Here is a 17,095-nt window from a genome sequence, read left to right as displayed (position 1 = left end):
GTGTAACTGCTAGTGTAATAGAGTTCCTCCCTCTTAGGTTTAGTAGCTGGGGCCTAAGATTAGACTGCCAGAAGTGAGCTTAGTAGAAGAAAAGGTTTACAGCATATACATCTCGAGGCCTTCACAGAAAATAAGTGAAGACTCAAAGAATGGTTCAACCCGAGAACCTGTTTTAACAAAGAACAGCACATTGTGGAGAAGTGACAAGACAAGGAAAAGAGTTTGGGCCCCTAGAGATGGTAAATCATGGGAAGGTAAATGCATGGGGGAAGCCAGTGGAAAATAAGGACTATTTGGTAAGGCTTCTTTGTGCAGCTCCTTCTCTGTGCCCACTTTGTGTTTCTAGTGACAGTGGTTTGTCCTCTTCTTGGTTAGGGAAAAGGAAGACAGGAGGCTGCTTTTAGGGAGGAAGGAGGAGCAGAGTGCTTTTCCCTCATCTGTTCTTTCTCTCCTGCCTTCAACTTAAAACAGTCCTTATGCCCAAGGGCCATGTTTTGTGGTGACACACTGTGGTCTTCACGAGACTGCAGGCTATGTGAGAAATTGATCTGAAGTTTGACCAGCAGTGTTTGTGAGCCCTCATTCATTTACCTTATTTCTACAATTTGGTATTGTCAGACTTAGTTTTTTTTTCCCATCAAGTAAGGGTAAAATGATACCTTGTGTATTTTCTTTCTTTATAGTCCAACTCTCACATCCATACATGACCACTGGAAAAACCATAGCCTTGACTAGATGGACCTTTATTGGCAAAGTAATGTCTCTGCTTTTTAATATGCTGCCTAGGTTGGTCATAACTTTTCTTCCAAGGAGCAAGGGTCTTTTAATTTCATGGCTGCAGTCACCATCTGCAGTGATTTTGGAGCCCCCCAAAGTAAAATCTGTCACTGTTTTCATTGTTTCCCCATCTGTTTGCCATGAAGTGATGGAACCAGATGCCATGATCTTAGTTTTCTGAATGTTGAGTTTTAAGCCAACTTTTTCACTCTCCTCTTTCACTTTCTTTTTTTTTTTTTTTACCTCTTTCACTTTCATCAAGAGGCTCTTTAGTTCTTTGCTTTCTGCTGTAAGGGTGGTGTCATCTGCATATCTGAGGTTATTGATATTTCTCCCGGCAATCTTGATTCCAGTTTGTGCTTCATCCAGCCCTGCATTTCGAATGATGTACTCTGCATATAAGTTAAATAACCGAGGTGACCAATATACAGCCTTGACATACTCCTTTCCCGATTTGGAACCAGTCTGTTGTTCCATGTCCAGTTCTAACTGTTGCTTCTTGACCTGCATACAGATTTCTCAGGAGGCAGGTCAGGTGGTCTGGTATTCCCATCTCTTGAAGAATTTTCCACAGTTTGTTGTGAAGAATTGATGCTTTTGAACTGTGGTGTTGAAGACTCTGAGAGTCCCCTGGACTACAGGGAAATCCAACCATCCATCTGAAAGGAAATCAGTCCTGAATATTCATTGGAAAGACTGATACTGAAGCTAAAACTCCAATACTTTGGCCACGTGATGCAAAGAACTAGCTCATATGAAAAGGCCCTGATGCTGGGAAAGATTGAAGGCCAGAGGAGAGGGGGACGATGGAGGTTGAGATGGTTGGATGGCATCACTGACTCAATGGACATGAGTTTGAGTAATCTGGGAGTTGGTGATGGACAGGGAGGCCTGGTGTGCTGCAGTCCATGGGGTCACAAAGAGTTGGACATGACTGAGTGACTGAACTGAATTGTGTATTTTCATTCTTATTACTGATGAAAGCAAGCATCTCTTCATATGTTTACTGTCTTAAGAATAACAAAAGGCAAAATCAGAAAATTGTAAAACTTTCCTGAAAGCCTTTAAAGAAGTGGGAAGATATTTCATGCAAATGTATAAGAATATAGTTATCCCCAAATTGATCTGTAATAGACGGTTTTTGTGGGACTAGAAAAGATGGCTCTAAATTGAATAGGAAAGAACAATAGCCAAGCTGTCGTGGAAGAAAAATAGGGAGGCCTTGCAGTGCCAGACATCAGAACCTAGTAGTAAGCTCTTATAATTAAGACAGAATGATTTTGGTATAGATGTGAATTAATTGATGGAATAGAGAGGTCAAAAACAGACCCCCACATATAAAGAACAAGAATCTCTGTAAATGATGACTTGGATGATGTTTAACTCATCAGTTCCTCTTTTTGAACTCTTTGCCATGGAACTTTTAAAAGTAAATAATACTAAATACATAAGATGTTTTTTGTATAATATCATATATATTGAAAATCTGGAATGAAATATTCATTAATAGGGAGCTCATTAAATAAATTATAAATACACAGAGTTTTATATGGCTGCTATATAGTGTAAGGAGTGCTCAGTACTGACAGGGAAAGATGCATCATTCCATTAAGTAAAAATAAGGTGTGTGGGTGGGTGAGTGTAGGAAAAAACCTGCAAGTAGATATATACCAGTAGTGATTATATATGGGGGAAGGGGCAGGGATTTTACTTTCTGGTTTTAATGTTTTGATATGTTTTCCATATTAGGAACTAACATGTAATTTTAAAATAACTAAATAAAACAAACATTTAAATGAAAATTTTCTAGTACTAGTAAAACCATAACTAATTTTAAATTGTTTGAAGTTGGGGTTCCTTTTGGATACTATTGTGGTAGAATATCAGACTATATGGAATATGGACCTGGCTCAATCAAGCTCCCTTTCCTATAGGTGTCACAGAGAGTTACCCAGGAGTGTATTTTTAAGTTTCTGATAGAGAGAGTAGTACAACAATGACTGTTTTTTCATCTGCATAGTCTGTAGTTTAAGGGTTTGTGGTTATGAAGCTAATATTCTTGAATTTAGAACTTGCTGAAGTAGATGTTGAGGGCTTCCCTAGTGGCTCAGTTGTAAAGAATCCACCTGCCAGTGCAGGAGACGTGGGTTCGATCCCTGAGTCAGGAGGACCCCCTGGAGGAGGGCATGGCAACCCACTCACATTCTTGCCTAGAAAGTCCTATAGACAAAGGAGCCTGGTGGGCTATCATCTACCAGGTCACACAGAGATGGGCATGACTTAGTGACCAAACAACAACAAAGTAGGTGTTCAACTAAATTCTTAGAGAAAAATAATAACCTTCTTAGAAAAGGGGAAGATTGACAGATTAGTAGTAGATTATATCATGAAAGTTAAAATTGGTTATTAATTTGGTTAGTTGAAATGATGAGAATACTCATAAAAGGCTTATAACCTATTTGGCACACAATTTTTTTCCCCCCTAGATTCCTGTTCATCCTGTGCCTGATCCCTTAGTTCATGAAGTTCTAAACTTAGCTTTTAAGCACTTTAAACATAAGGAAGGGTAAGTAAAATACTTACGTCATTGTTACTTTTATCTGCAGTCTAGACTTGGACTGTTAATTTGAATTTTCCTCAATTATTTGTTACTGAAGTTCAAAGTAGTTATGCCTTTATGTGTTTTAATCCATACAAGATGCTTATGGAAAGGATTTTGTAAAAATAATTCTTAAAACCATTGATTGGATTTTTAAGAATCAGGTTAAATTTCCTGGCAAATTAAAATGTAGAGATAGGAGAAAATTCTTGTGGTTTTTTATCATCCTGCACGTGAATCTTCAGAGAAAAATTATATAACACCCTGATAAGGAATTTTCAGATTTATTAAGAAAGAGAGTTTGTGGAAAAATTTAATGAAATAATGTGTTTGTTCTTTTTGTTGCTTTAGATATTCAGGAACCAACACTGGGAATGTGCATATCATTGCAGATTTATATGCAGAAGTGATAGGCGTTCTTGCCCAATCAAAGTAAGTTTCATAAATCACTGATCTTGATATGTTTTAGAATGCCTCGTTACTGACCGACAGAATAGACACTAACTACTTTAGGTCTGTTATTTCTGTTTTCCATAGAATTTTGCAAAGTTGGCTTCACTTTTTTATTATTTTGCTACTGTGTTTTTAGAGGATTTTTAAGTGACACCCATACTTCAGTTCTACAAATTGTTTTCATTTATTTGGTATTTTCCATAAAACCTGAATTAAGGAAGTCAGAAATTGCCCCAAATTGTCAGGTCATTACCTTATTCCCTATGTTTCACAGTTCTATGAGAAGTGTTTTTCGAACTCTTGTCAAAACTAATAATTACTTTTAGTGGTTTCTAGTTGAGTGGCTTTTATCTCTGAGATAGCACTGCAGTGTCTTCCTTCTAACCATCTTAATTTGTTTTAATACTGAACAGAGTTTTGAATAGATAGAAGACATACCAAAAAGGGATGATAAGATATACTAGAGTACTCCATAAAAAGGGTTATTCATTAGGAGTTACATGCATTGATTATATTGAACCATAATTATCGTAAACACTAAAAAAGATGCTTGTCTTTTGTATCTTGTGCTTACTCTAAAGACTGTGGAAGATTTTGAATTGCCTTTGTTCCTATTGGGAAATCTATAAGGCAGAAAGGATCAGTTTAGATTTTCTTGGGTGCTATTTAAAGAGTCAGTCTTTGGCCCTGAAATCATCATATAACAACCTTTTAAATTCTAAAGGAGCAAACGCAATTATTGTTAGCATTTAGTAGTTTAGATTTTAATACTAAGTAATGTATTTTATTTAGTATTTACTATGTTTTAATTTGGGCTTCCTAGGTAGCACTAATGGTAAAGAACCTGCCTGCCAATGCAGGAGACTCAAGAGATGTAGATTCAATCCCTGAGTCAGGAATATCCCCTGGAGGAGGATATGGCTACCCATTCCAGTATTCTTGCCTGGAGAATCCCATAAACAGAGGAGCCTGGAGGGCTGCAGTCCTTAAGATCACATAGAATTGGACACAACTGAAGTGACTTAGTATGCATACATCTTTTAATTTAGTATTTTTTTATGCTTTGTAATTTAACAGAGACCCTTGTATACCCAATGCTAGAGAACTTGGAATATAGTTGGAGTATTTGAAATGACTTAGACAATAATATTTTAATATTGCATTTATATTTAATCAGCAATGAATCCCTGTCTCAGGAATATAGCTACTAAAACATGAGCAATGATATATTTCTTTTTATGGCCCTGTAGTTCATGATAGTTTGATTTTTATTGAAAATGATTTTCTATCGGGAATATAGGTTAGAAATGCTAAATAATACATGAGCAAGTTGGATCCAGAAGAACCTTACATCATAGCTAAGTTAAATCTAAGATGGTAAGGATAGTAAATAAAAATATTTACAGTAAAGGATGGTAAATATAAGGTAAATATATGAAATGTAGCTCAATCTCATTGGTCTTGGCATAGGAAATGGCAATCCACTCCAGTATTCTTGCCTGGAAAATTCCATGGACAGAGGAGCCTGGCAGCTACAGTCCACTGGGTCACAAACAGTCAGACATGACTGAGCGATTGAGCACACTCACTGGTCTAGTTGTTAGAGAAATGTCGCTCGGAGCAGTAATGAGATGTTTTCCACCCTCACATACAGTGAGCATGAGAAAAGACGTGGACACATCCGCATTTGGTTGGGCTGACGGCACCACCATTTGAAAGGAAAGGTGGTGAGGTGGGAAAGGGGTGAGGAGAAAGAGAAAGGCTGGGGGTGTTTTAGCATCTTGTCTACACATTTCCTTTGATTATGCTGCTGCTACTGCTAAGTCGCTTCAGTCACGTCTGACTCTGTGCGACCCCAGAGGCGGCAGCCCACCAGGCTCCCCTGTCCCTGGGATTCTCCAGGCAAGAACACTGGAGTGGGTTGCCATTTCCTCCTCCAATGCATGAAAGTGAAAAGTGAAAGTGAAGTCGCTCAGTCGTGTCCGACTTTTCGACCCCGTGGACTGCAGCCTACCAGGCTCCTTCGTCCATGGGATTTTCCAGGCAGGAGTACTGGAGTGGGGTGCCATTTCTTCTCCGACAAGAGTGCATAGGTAGGTTTAAAGATCCCCCAGTCATGTCTGACTCTTTGCAACCCCATAGACTGAAACACGCTAGGCTCCTCTGTCCATGGAATTCTCCAGGCAAGAATACTGGAGTGGGTTGCCATTTCCTTCTCCACCTTTGATTATAGTGACTAGTAATTATTATGAGAAATTTAATAACAACAACAAAAAAATCTTTAGATTCTAATGTTATTGCAATGGAAGGAATTTTATTCACTTTATATTTTCTTTATAAAATGCAAAAGAATACTTTCAAGGAAAATGGTGTTGTATTCTCCAAGACTGAAACGGAAATAGATAAGTTATACTTCCTGTCATGTGTCCATATTTCATTAAACAGTAATTAATATCTATATTTATTAATATTAATATGTAATCAGTGACCACTGGGTAGTATGCTTTGTCATTTTAACTTTCAAGAACTAGTTTCCCCAAGTAACATTAACAGTAAACTCTTCACTTAATATAAGCAATCTGTTTATTGTATTTTTCATAGTATATATGTTTCATAATATATAGAGGTTAAATGAAGTATTATTGATGAACAAACTATCAGATATCTTTTTGCAATGTAAACAAAGAAAAACTTAGTAGTCTTAACAACTGGGGTCATTTGTATCCAAGATGGTGCTCAGTGTTTTAAAAGCATTGTGATTCTCTAGCTTATTCACATTGTGAGACCAGCGTCCCCCCATTCTTCTTCAGTTTTTCTACAATGTAAGAAGACAATAATTTTTAGTGATAATTAGTAGTCTACAGTTGATTGGTTTATCTCATTAAACAAATGTGTAGCTTCAGTCTGCCCTCCTTGTCACTCACATTGCAGACTTCATTAAAAAGGAACCTTAAAAATTTAGAGACACACTCTGATTTACACTTGGATGTTTTATGGGTGGGTTATTAGATCTTGGAGAAGGCAATGGCACCCCACTCCAGTACTCTTGCCTGGAAAATCCCATGGACGGGGCAGCCTGGTGGGCTGCAGTCCATGGGGTCTCGAAGAGTCAGACACGACTGAGCAACTTCCCTTTCACTTTTCACTTTCATGCATTGGAGAAGGAATTGGCAACCCACTCCAGTGTTCTTGCCTGGAGAATCCCAGGGACGGGGGAACCTGGTGGGCTGCCGTCTATGGGGTCACACAGAGTCGGACACGACTGAAGTGACTTAGCAGTATTAGATCTTACTTTTATGATGATTATTAGTAAGTGGTAGTAATGTTGTATTGATGGTATTATAGCAATAAGAAGTTATAATTCTAATAAGAAAAATTTCTAATTCTAATATGAAATTTTTAATTCTTATTACAAATTAGAATTTCTCCCTAAGGCATTTTTGATTTAAAAAGCTAAATGAATAGCAAATTTAGAACAACAAACAATTTTGTTTTCATCTATATGTTTTTCTGGTAGTTTTGATGAGGGCAGAGAAAGGAGATGGTGTTTAGATAAAACACATTTTGAGTTCAACCTTTAATATCATGTGAGACATGAGTATTTTTAATTCATATCAAATCATGTATCCATGTATTTTAAAGGTTTCAGGCTGTGAGGAAGAAGTTTGTGACAGAATTAAAAGAACTGCGGCAAAAGGAACAAAGTCCACATGTGGTACAAAGTGTCATCAGCTTAATAATGGGAATGAAATTTTTCCGAGTGAAAATGTATCCTGTAGAAGATTTTGAAGCGTCATTTCAGTTCATGCAGGTGACCTTACCCTTTTCAACTGCAGTGATTGGAATTAGCCTAACAGTAGTTGTTTTTGCTTTTAATGACTTTTTAAAAAAGAAACAAAATAAATATGAATTAACGATAATTATTAACTCCTTATTCCAAGTGTTAAATTGCCACAAGTGTGAATTAACTTTCTTTTTAAATTTGAGCATGATTTCGAACTTAGTTTTCTGATAAAATTGCAGAATGTTTAAGAAATTATTGTGATATTAACATTTCTTAATCTTCTTCCTTTGTTAATCTAATGTATCTTTTTCCCCTCTCAAGGAATGTGCTCAGTATTTCTTAGAAGTAAAAGATAAAGATATAAAACATGCACTTGCTGGTTTATTTGTGGAGATTCTTATCCCTGTAGCTGCTGTAAGTCCATTTTTATTTTTATGTTGTATTTGAAAGTCTCTGTTCACTAAAGAGTTACCAGATGATACATTCTTACTTTCTTATAGTCTCGTAGACAATAAAGTGGAAACTTTGAATGTTATGTGGGTGTAGGGAAATCTTTATTAGACAAATAGCAGAAGAACACTGATCAGTCTTTTAATTAAAAGAACAAGCCCAGGCCCTTAAGATTTAGAGACCATTAACAGGCAGTGTTTTTGCAACCTTGAAGTAATGCTTATCTCAAGTAGCTCAGCATACACACTGCATTTAATGGCATTTGCTCCTTACAGGGTGGCTGCCATTTTAATGCTTCTGAAGAATTTAAAAGTACTGTGACATATATCCTAGATTTTACAGGACTGTCTCACTTTTAAATGTTCATTTCTGTAGTTGCCATCACATTTATCATAGCTGTCAAAACATATATCCTAAGTTATTTAGAAAATATGATTATTATAAATATGATCATGGTAACTTCTAGGGAAACAGATTTATGAAAGCTTTTCTTGGTCTAAATTCACGGTATTTCTCAAAATTAATTTGTAGTTACTACTAACAAGTGTGTGTCTATTAGTCCCTCAGTCGTGTCCGACTCTTTGTGACCCCATGGATTATATAGTCCATGGAATTCTCCAGGCCAGAATACTGGAGTGGGTAGCCTTTCCCTTCTCCAGGCAATCTTCCTGACCCAGGGATTGAACCCAGGTCTCCCGCATTGCAGGCGGATTTACCATCTGAGCCACCAAGGAAGCCCATACACTAGTAACATAATGTGTTATAAATAGGATTTAGGGATTTTAGAATACTTAGACATGCTAGAATTTTTTTGCCTCCTGTGTGGTTTTTTTGTGTGTGTGTAGTATGTGATAATGCTATTTACTTTCAGTTTACTATGTACTGCTGTATGTATGATATTCTTTGCATTTATACACACACACACATATTTCATTTTAAAAAACTTAACGGAGGTAAAATTGACTTAAACTATACATATTTAAATTGTACAACTGGACCTATGTATACGTCTGTAAAACCTTCATCACAATGAAGATAGTGTACATTTCTACCATACTCCAAAAGTGTCTTCATGCTCCTTTTTAATCCCCACTACCACTCACCCAACATTTTTCTCAGATCTAACCATTGATCTTTCTATTAGTTTGGGGTTTCCTAGAATTTTATACTAATGGAATCTTACCCTACAGACTCTTTTCTGGTGTCTTTTGCTCTGCATAATTATTTTGAGATCCAGCTATGTTACAGAATGTATCAGCATTTTGTTCATTGTTGACTAGTATTCTATTGTATGGATACACAATTCGGTTATGTATTTACCTGTTTGAAGATATTTGTTCCCTAGAAGTGATTTGAGTTACTGCTTATCCATCCCTAATTGTCTTGTGTGCTTCCCTTTTGTCTGAAAATCTGTTTTTAAGGCAGTTCCTCAAGAGGAGCAGATTGTAGGAAGAAAGACTTTTGACCGTGGTCCATTATTACTGTTGCCTAATTCTTCTTTTATGCCAGGTTTACTTTTTTAGTTTATTTACTAGGATTGCCCTAGCAAAGTACCACAAACTAGGTGGTTTAAACAGCAAAAATTTATTGTCTCACAGTGATGAGACCAAGGTGTTGGTAAGTTTTTTTGAGTGCTGTGAGGAAGATCTGTTCCATGCCTCTTACCTAGCTTCTGGTAGTTTGCTGAAAATCTCTGACCTTCCTTGTCTTGTAGAAGTTTCACCCTGATCTATCCTTCATCTTTACATGGTGTTCTCCTGTGTGCATGTCTATATCTGCATTTCCTCCGCTTTTTGAGGACACTAGTCATGTTGGAGTAGCACCCTCTTCCCCCGCCAATACACACATACTCCAATAGGACCTTATCTTGCAAATATAACTAACTATATCTGCAATGATTTTCTTATAAGGTCACATTATGAGGTATGTGGGGTTGGGACTTCAGTGTTTGAATTTTGGGACAATTCAGCCCATAACACCTGCCTCTGTACATGGAGCTTCTTCTGTCTGGAACATTCTTACCACTTTAATAACCCCCAACCTCCTTTCTTGGAGAAGGCAATGGCACCCCACTCAAGTACTCTTGCCTGGAAAACCCCGTGGACAGAGGAGCCTGGTAGGCTCCAGTCCATGGGGTCGCTAAGAGTTGGGCACGACTGAGCGACTTCACTTTCACTTTCATGCATTGGAGAAGGAAATGGCAACCCACTCCAGTATTCTTGCCTGGAGAATCCCAGGGACAGAGGAGCCTAATGGGCTGCCGTCTATGGGGTCGCAGAGTCGGACACGACTAAAGCGACTTAGCAGCAGCAGCAGCAGCCTTTCTTAGTTGACATCTGCTTATTTATTATCTGTATTGAGTGCTTTCTGTGTGTCAGGGCCTCTCCTATACACAGAGTAGAACAATGATTAGGGTAGGTAAGACTTTTTTACTCTTATATATCTTACATCCAGAGCAGCTAACTCACAATAAATGAATATGTACAATATGCAGTATGCCAGATGTGTTGGTGAATACTATGGAGAAATATAAAGCAGGGTAGGGACCTAAAAATGCTGCAGTAGGTAGGGGAGTTGAAATTTTAAATAGAGTGATTAGGAAAGACCAGGCTTCCCTGGTGGCTCAGCTGATAAATAATCCACCAGCAATGTGGGAGACCCGGGTTCAATCCCTGGTTTGGGAAGATCCCCTGGAGAAGGGAATGGCTACCCACTCCAGTATTCTTGCCTGGAGAATTCCATGGACTGTATAGTCCATGGGATCATAAAAGTTGGACATGGCTGAGCGACTTTCACTTTCAGAGAAGACCACCACCCTGAAAGGGATGGTAACAGTTGACCAAAAACTAAAGGAATGCAGGAGTAAGGCATACCAGATTTGGGGGAAGACTTCCTTAGGCAGAAGGAGCCAGCACAGTCATCCTGAAGCAAGAGCATGTTTGATGTGCTCTAGGAATAACAGAGATGCTAGTGTGGCTGGATCCCAGTGCAGGGGCCAGAGCAATGGGAGATAAGATCAGAGAGGTTACATGGGATGCTACTGTAGTATTTTAGGCAAGGAAATGCTGGATTCAGTGTATATATTACTTCCTATGGAGTTTTTCATTGGGGTCCATTCTGAGTGCCCTAAGAGCACACAGAATTTTCTCTTAGAGCTTTTTTTGTACCACATATTCATTGCCTGTTCACTTGTCTCTAGTCTCTGCTTGTTCACCCAGGGCAGGGACCTGGTTTATCTTATTTACTTTATGGAACTTCCATTAGATACTCAGGGAATTACTAACTAATTTCAAACCTTACAAAACCTTTTTGTAATCCTTATATAGTTTGATCTAATGTTTTTAACCATTTTCTTTGTTTTTGTATTATCTTTTTACCTAGGCTGTGAAAAATGAAGTGAATGTTCCCTGCTTGAAAAATTTTGTGGAGATGCTTTATCAGACTACTTTTGAACTGAGTTCCAGAAAGAAACATTCATTGGTATGAGAAACATTTCAAACCTTCACATATTTATTTGGAATTTTAATAAATGATTTATGAATTTAGTAGAGTTTTTTTAGTAGAATTTAAAGAGAATTATAAAATTCAAATTGTAAAATATCCAAAGTGTAAACACAAGGGGAAATTTTACCTATTTTCTCCTGCTCTTTTAAAAACTGTATATTCTTAATTTTATTAGCTCTGTATTTGGTAGGTTATTCAGACTTTATTCTAGGTTTTGACAGATGCTTTAAATTTTGCATTAGAATATGTAAAGTGAAAGTGTTAGTCATTCAGTTGTGTCTGACTCTTTTCGACCCCATGGACTATAGCCTGCCAGATTCCTCTATCCGTGGGATATTCCAGGCAGGAATACTGGAGTGGGTTGCCATTTCCTTCTCCAGGGGATCTTCCCAACCCAGGGATTGAACCCGGGTCTCCTGCATTGCAGGCAGATTCTTTACCATCTGAACCACAAGTGAAACCCGTATTAAAATATAGAAAAATTTAAATGTAGTGAGAAGTGAAAGTGTTAGTCTCTCAATCATGTTTGGCTCTTTGTGATCCCGTGGACTGTAGCCCGCTAGGCTCCTCTGTCCATGGGATTCCCCAGGCAAGAATACTGAAGTGGGTTGCCATTCCCTTTTCCAGAGGATTTTCCCAATCTAGGGACCTAACCCAAGCCTCCCACATTACAGGCAAATTCTTTACCGTCTGAGCTACCAGGGAAGTCCAGTTTTACATTATAATAAGTTGTATTCTGAAGCATGTGATTGTCTATATAATTACAACTTCTCTTTTCAGAAATTTAAGGTGATTTTTTTTTCCCCATTTAACCATACACTTCAATAACTTTGAGGGATTTTTCTGTAAATTTGTATGCAGCTTGGAGAAAATGTGAAATATTGGATGAATACTTGACCACTTAAGATAGAGGTATAATAATAATCAACAGTGACTGTGCCAGGCACTAAGCCAAGTGCTTTCCATTCCATATCTTACTTTAAGCCTCAGAACCCTATAGGATATGTGTGATGATTATCCTCACTGTTCATGTTAGGACAGTGAGACCTCTAGCACTTTAACGTATCCTCTGAGCGACTGGAGCACACACACTCCCTAAAGTCACCTGATGAATTGAAAGCTGAAACGTTAACGTTGGTCTATCCTCTGACCCCAGGGCCACTGTTCTAGTTAGAGGAGTAATGGGTCTAGGGAGAAATAACAGCATATTTCTAACTTGGGGAGAGGTGATAGGTCAGGAAATTGTTCTTACAGAAAAAATGCCCTTTGTTATTTCTTTGTTTGATTATTCCCTGATTGTGTTTTTTATTACAAAGAGAAAAATGCTAATAGAATTTTTTTTTGTTTATGAGAATGAATGAAATATAATTTACAAGTCCAGTGCTGCCTTTTTTATGAAAAATCTTAATTCTCTTTCTTCCTCTCCTTTAGGCTCTATATCCATTAATTACCTGCCTTTTATGTGTCAGTCAGAAACAGTTTTTTTTAAATAACTGGCATATTTTCCTACAGAACTGTTTGTCACATTTAAAGGTAAGACTTAATCTCATTTCTGACCTGTAAATACTGACTGTGGTACATTCACTCATGCATGTGTATTAAACAGTACATAACAAAACTTGTAGTACATAGTTCATTTGAATAGAGGTATTTCACCAGATTTCTTTTCTTATACATACTTCATTTCTTCTATAGGGAATCATGTTACAGACATGAATAAACTGTTGATTAAATTTAGTTGGTCTTAATCAATGCAAAATTACATATTTTTAATGATTATTTATAATATCTTAGATTTAGCAGTATTTATTAATTCCTTTAGAATTTCAGAGTATTAGTTAATCTTATAAAATTCTTCAAATAGTTATTTTGTGTTTTCTTTTGAGAAAATTCAGTAATGTTGGCTCAAGTCTGAATAATATGAAAAAAGCCTTGATGATAAAATATCACTCAAAGCACATTTAGTGTAATTATGCCTGGCCAAATCTGGAAGTATGGTTCTGGATCCATATGGATGTGACAGCTCCTGAAATGTTCTGGCTTGAATCAAGGGATAATTAATTGTTATTAATAGCATTTGGCACATCTGTGTTCAGTCTGAGACCTGTGAGGTAGAAGGATCTTCCCAGGACACTCTGCTGAAGGATCTCACAGGATCTTCTTTTCTTCTGTGGACAGGAGCACAGTTAATATCTGACACAGAATGGGAATGTTCCACCTCTGAATGTCATGTGAACACTTTCCCATTTGAATACTGTTTTGTGCGTAAATACTATTTTGATGCATAAATGAATATATTTGAGTATCTGCTTACATATTATAGAAATATGGCAGACATGGCTTTTTATTTTCTGTTATTCCTCTAAGTTAGGGTTAAAACTGAAAATCTTAAGCTTTGAAGATGATGAAACCGAGACGCAGAGAGATTAAATGACTTATCTCTGATCCAACAGCTAACCATGATGTTAGAAGTAGGACTGGCTCTTTTTTTCTCACTTAAGGATTGATTTACTGGGCAACATTATTATATATACATTTTTTTAATGATTTTACATATCATTTTGAAAAATACTTTGATTTCTTAGTAAGGTATACTAAAAATAGGTCTTCCCAGAAGTATTTTTGGCTGTTTCCCTCCATAATATACATACATTGATGTTATTCATATTTGGATAAAAATTGATATATTCTCTTTGCTTTATTTATGAAAATTCCCAGGATTAGTCAAACTGGTTAAATTCTTTATGCCGTGCAACCAGAAAATAAGTTTTGTTTAATTAAGCACATTATATTGTTTTCTTTCCTTATTTTGGTAATTCATACAGATTTAGGTGCTGAAAGGGAGGTGACAATTTTCTAGGTAGTATGATTCTTCAAACTTATAACATATTTTAAGGCACAGAGTTTAAGTGTTACTGGAAGATTGCTTTGTTTCATGACAATTCATACTTTTCTGTTGCTTGTTGGAATGTTTTATATATATACGTTTCCACCTAACATATTTGCAGTTCTTTCGCAGTACCTTAACTTTTTTTTTTTTTTTTTTGTCTTAAGGCTTTCATTTAAAATGCTCTTTTCTTTGAACCCTTACCTCCTATTAAACATTTCTGGCATATTGTCCATTTTCATTAATGGCTGTGTCAATCTGCCAGACTAAAGGAGATAAGAGCCACTTAGCATGAATATTTGGAATATAGTTGTCTTGACCATTAACCCTTAACTTACATTAAGGCTCTATTCAGCAGAAATTTTATGACTTGGTTCCTGCTTGTTAAGCTTTATATACTGTGGCTATGCTGCATAGTTGAGGTAAGGAGTTGAGTATTCAGGGAAGAACTATGCTAGTTATCTGTTGTGACAGGTACAACTTACTTGATTTGTATATAGGGAAAATTGGTCCAAGATGAAGGTCTTACCTAAATTGATTTTGCTTTGAGATTCAAGTAATCTCTTGATCTCAAAGTAATCTTTAACACTTTTTTTAGACCTACTACTTCTTAAAATAAATTTTTATTGATATTTATTATAGGCTAGATTCTCTAAGTACAGTATCTCATTTAATTTTTACTGTAACTAAGGCTGATAGAGATAAGATTTGCATCTAAATCCATCTAGTTCCATAGTTTTTGTTCTTTCTGGTCTACCATGTTACCTTATAATGTATTATAAAGAATATTGCTGCTGCTGCTAAGTCGCTTCAGTCGTGTCCGACTCTGTGCGACCCCATAGACGGCAGCCCATCAGGCTCCCCTGTCCCTGGGATTCTCCAGGCAAGAACACTGGAGTGGGTTGCCATTTCCCTCTCCAATGCATGAAAGTGAAAAGAGAAAGTGAAGTCGCTCAGTCATGTCCGACTCTTAGCGACCCCATGGACTGCAGCCTACCAGGCTCCTCCATCCACGGGATTTTCCAGGCAAGAGTACTGGAGTGGGGTGCCATTGCCTTCTCCGAGAATATTACTGTACTTAAATATTTTAAAATGTACTTTTGGCTATAATTCTGGGGTATTAAAAAGGCATTGGAGAAGGCAGTGGCACCCCACTCCAGTACTTTTGCCTGGAGAATCCCAGGGACAGGGGAGCCTGGTGGGCTGCCGTCTATGGGGTCGCACAGAGTCAGACACGACTGAAGTGACTTAGCAAAAAGGCACTATTCTATAGATTCATAAGAATAAATATGATATATTTTCAAGGTACTTTAAAATAGTGCACAGTTTTTTAAAAATTATCATACTAGTTTTTTAAATTGGTGACCAGAAAAATGGCCATTAATCTGTAGGTCCATGAATAGCATGAGAGAACAACAGTTAATTTTCACTGAAAATGTTAAATCTGCTCTTTTTCTTCCAAATGTGATTTGGTAGTTTCCCATCCCCCTATGTTTATGTCAGTTGAGGTCATTATGTGAAAAATTTTAAAGTTTCTGAAGAATAAGAAAGAGAGGAATGAGAGCAGGTGCCATATAAAAATAATTGAAATATTTTTTCTACAGTGTATGCTTCTTTTCTTTTAAAAATGGAAACTTGCCTAAAATTAAATGCTGTACTTTTAGAGGAAAAATTAGATAGTTGAAACTTTAACTACTTTCTCTCAGTTTCAGTGTTGTAGGTATATCCCATGATCCATGATGTCCAAATTATAGAATTTTTTTCCCTCAGTGTTTCTAGCCACTGTCTTGGAAATTTCAAATTTCTTCTAAATAGAGACCTTGGTGAAGAGCTGTCTTGTTTTGTGCTTATTTTCATCTAACATGCATGTGCTGCATCTCATGTTTATGTTTGCTGTCTCACATTGCTTTATTTAGATGCCATCTAACAACAGTATCAGAAAACAAATAGAAACTCTCCAGGTGAGTCGTGTTGATGTTACAAAGTAAAATATTGCTTTATCTCCTTAAGTGTGGCTTTTTTCCCCCCTTTACCCATTGCTGCCTTGCATGTCCAATGTATTTATTCAAACCTGCTTCTTGTTTTATAAAAGAAGAGGCACACACAGCAGGAACTTTCTACCAAAGGTTTAATATTAATGTGGCCCCAAGAAGATCAATTTAATAGAGAGATATGATACTGAATACTGGTCTTTAGCCATCATCTTCAGTTTTAATATATTCTATTTAATTTATGTTAGCTGTTATGATACCTTTTTATATATATATATATTTTAATAAATGATACTTTTAAAATATTTTCTAATGAAATTAAGGGGACAGTAACTCAGACTGAATATAAGTTTGATGCAACACTTTAAAATTTCAATCCTACTGGTTTGAGTTTAAATAAATCTTTTTGTTTTTGTTCATAGTAGGAAAAGGTGAAGAAATACTAAAATGATTGCTGCCAAGAGCATATTGACTGACATCAAAACTTTATTATATGTTAATAAAACTGGACTTTACTAATGTAATCTGATTATTCAAATTAGACCAAAACTGTAGCTAGGGAATTGTGTATCTTTGTTTAAGGATTAGATTAACTGAGGATGTTTTCATTATTCAGACATGTATAGCAGCATTTCAGTGACCAAATAAAC

At 36.7% G+C, this 17,095-nt stretch overlaps 1 protein-coding gene across 11 annotated transcripts in view; it reads left to right on the top strand.

Annotated features, from left to right (window-relative positions):
- The window catches only part of FRYL (FRY like transcription coactivator), a 269,078-nt gene that overhangs the window by 149,313 nt on the left and 102,670 nt on the right, over positions 1-17,095 (top strand). For 7 of the 11 annotated variants that reach the window (XM_024993143.2, XM_024993144.2, XM_059887458.1 and 4 more), the window contains 7 exons: positions 3,264-3,343; positions 3,728-3,808; positions 7,472-7,640; positions 7,935-8,027; positions 11,445-11,543; positions 12,999-13,100; positions 16,371-16,415. In XM_024993143.2, the coding sequence (XP_024848911.1) occupies positions 3,264-3,343; positions 3,728-3,808; positions 7,472-7,640; positions 7,935-8,027; positions 11,445-11,543; positions 12,999-13,100; positions 16,371-16,415 (669 nt within the window). The remainder of the gene's footprint in view (positions 1-3,263; positions 3,344-3,727; positions 3,809-7,471; positions 7,641-7,934; positions 8,028-11,444; positions 11,544-12,998; positions 13,101-16,370; positions 16,416-17,095) is intronic. The other 4 variants (NM_001206589.2, XM_059887459.1, XM_059887456.1 and 1 more) reach the window with 1 other exon arrangement.

The sequence above is a fragment of the Bos taurus genome, chromosome 6 (genome assembly GCF_002263795.3).
Source record: "Bos taurus isolate L1 Dominette 01449 registration number 42190680 breed Hereford chromosome 6, ARS-UCD2.0, whole genome shotgun sequence".
NCBI classification, from domain to species: domain Eukaryota; kingdom Metazoa; phylum Chordata; class Mammalia; order Artiodactyla; family Bovidae; genus Bos; species Bos taurus.
This window is presented reverse-complemented; position numbering and strand designations above follow the sequence as displayed.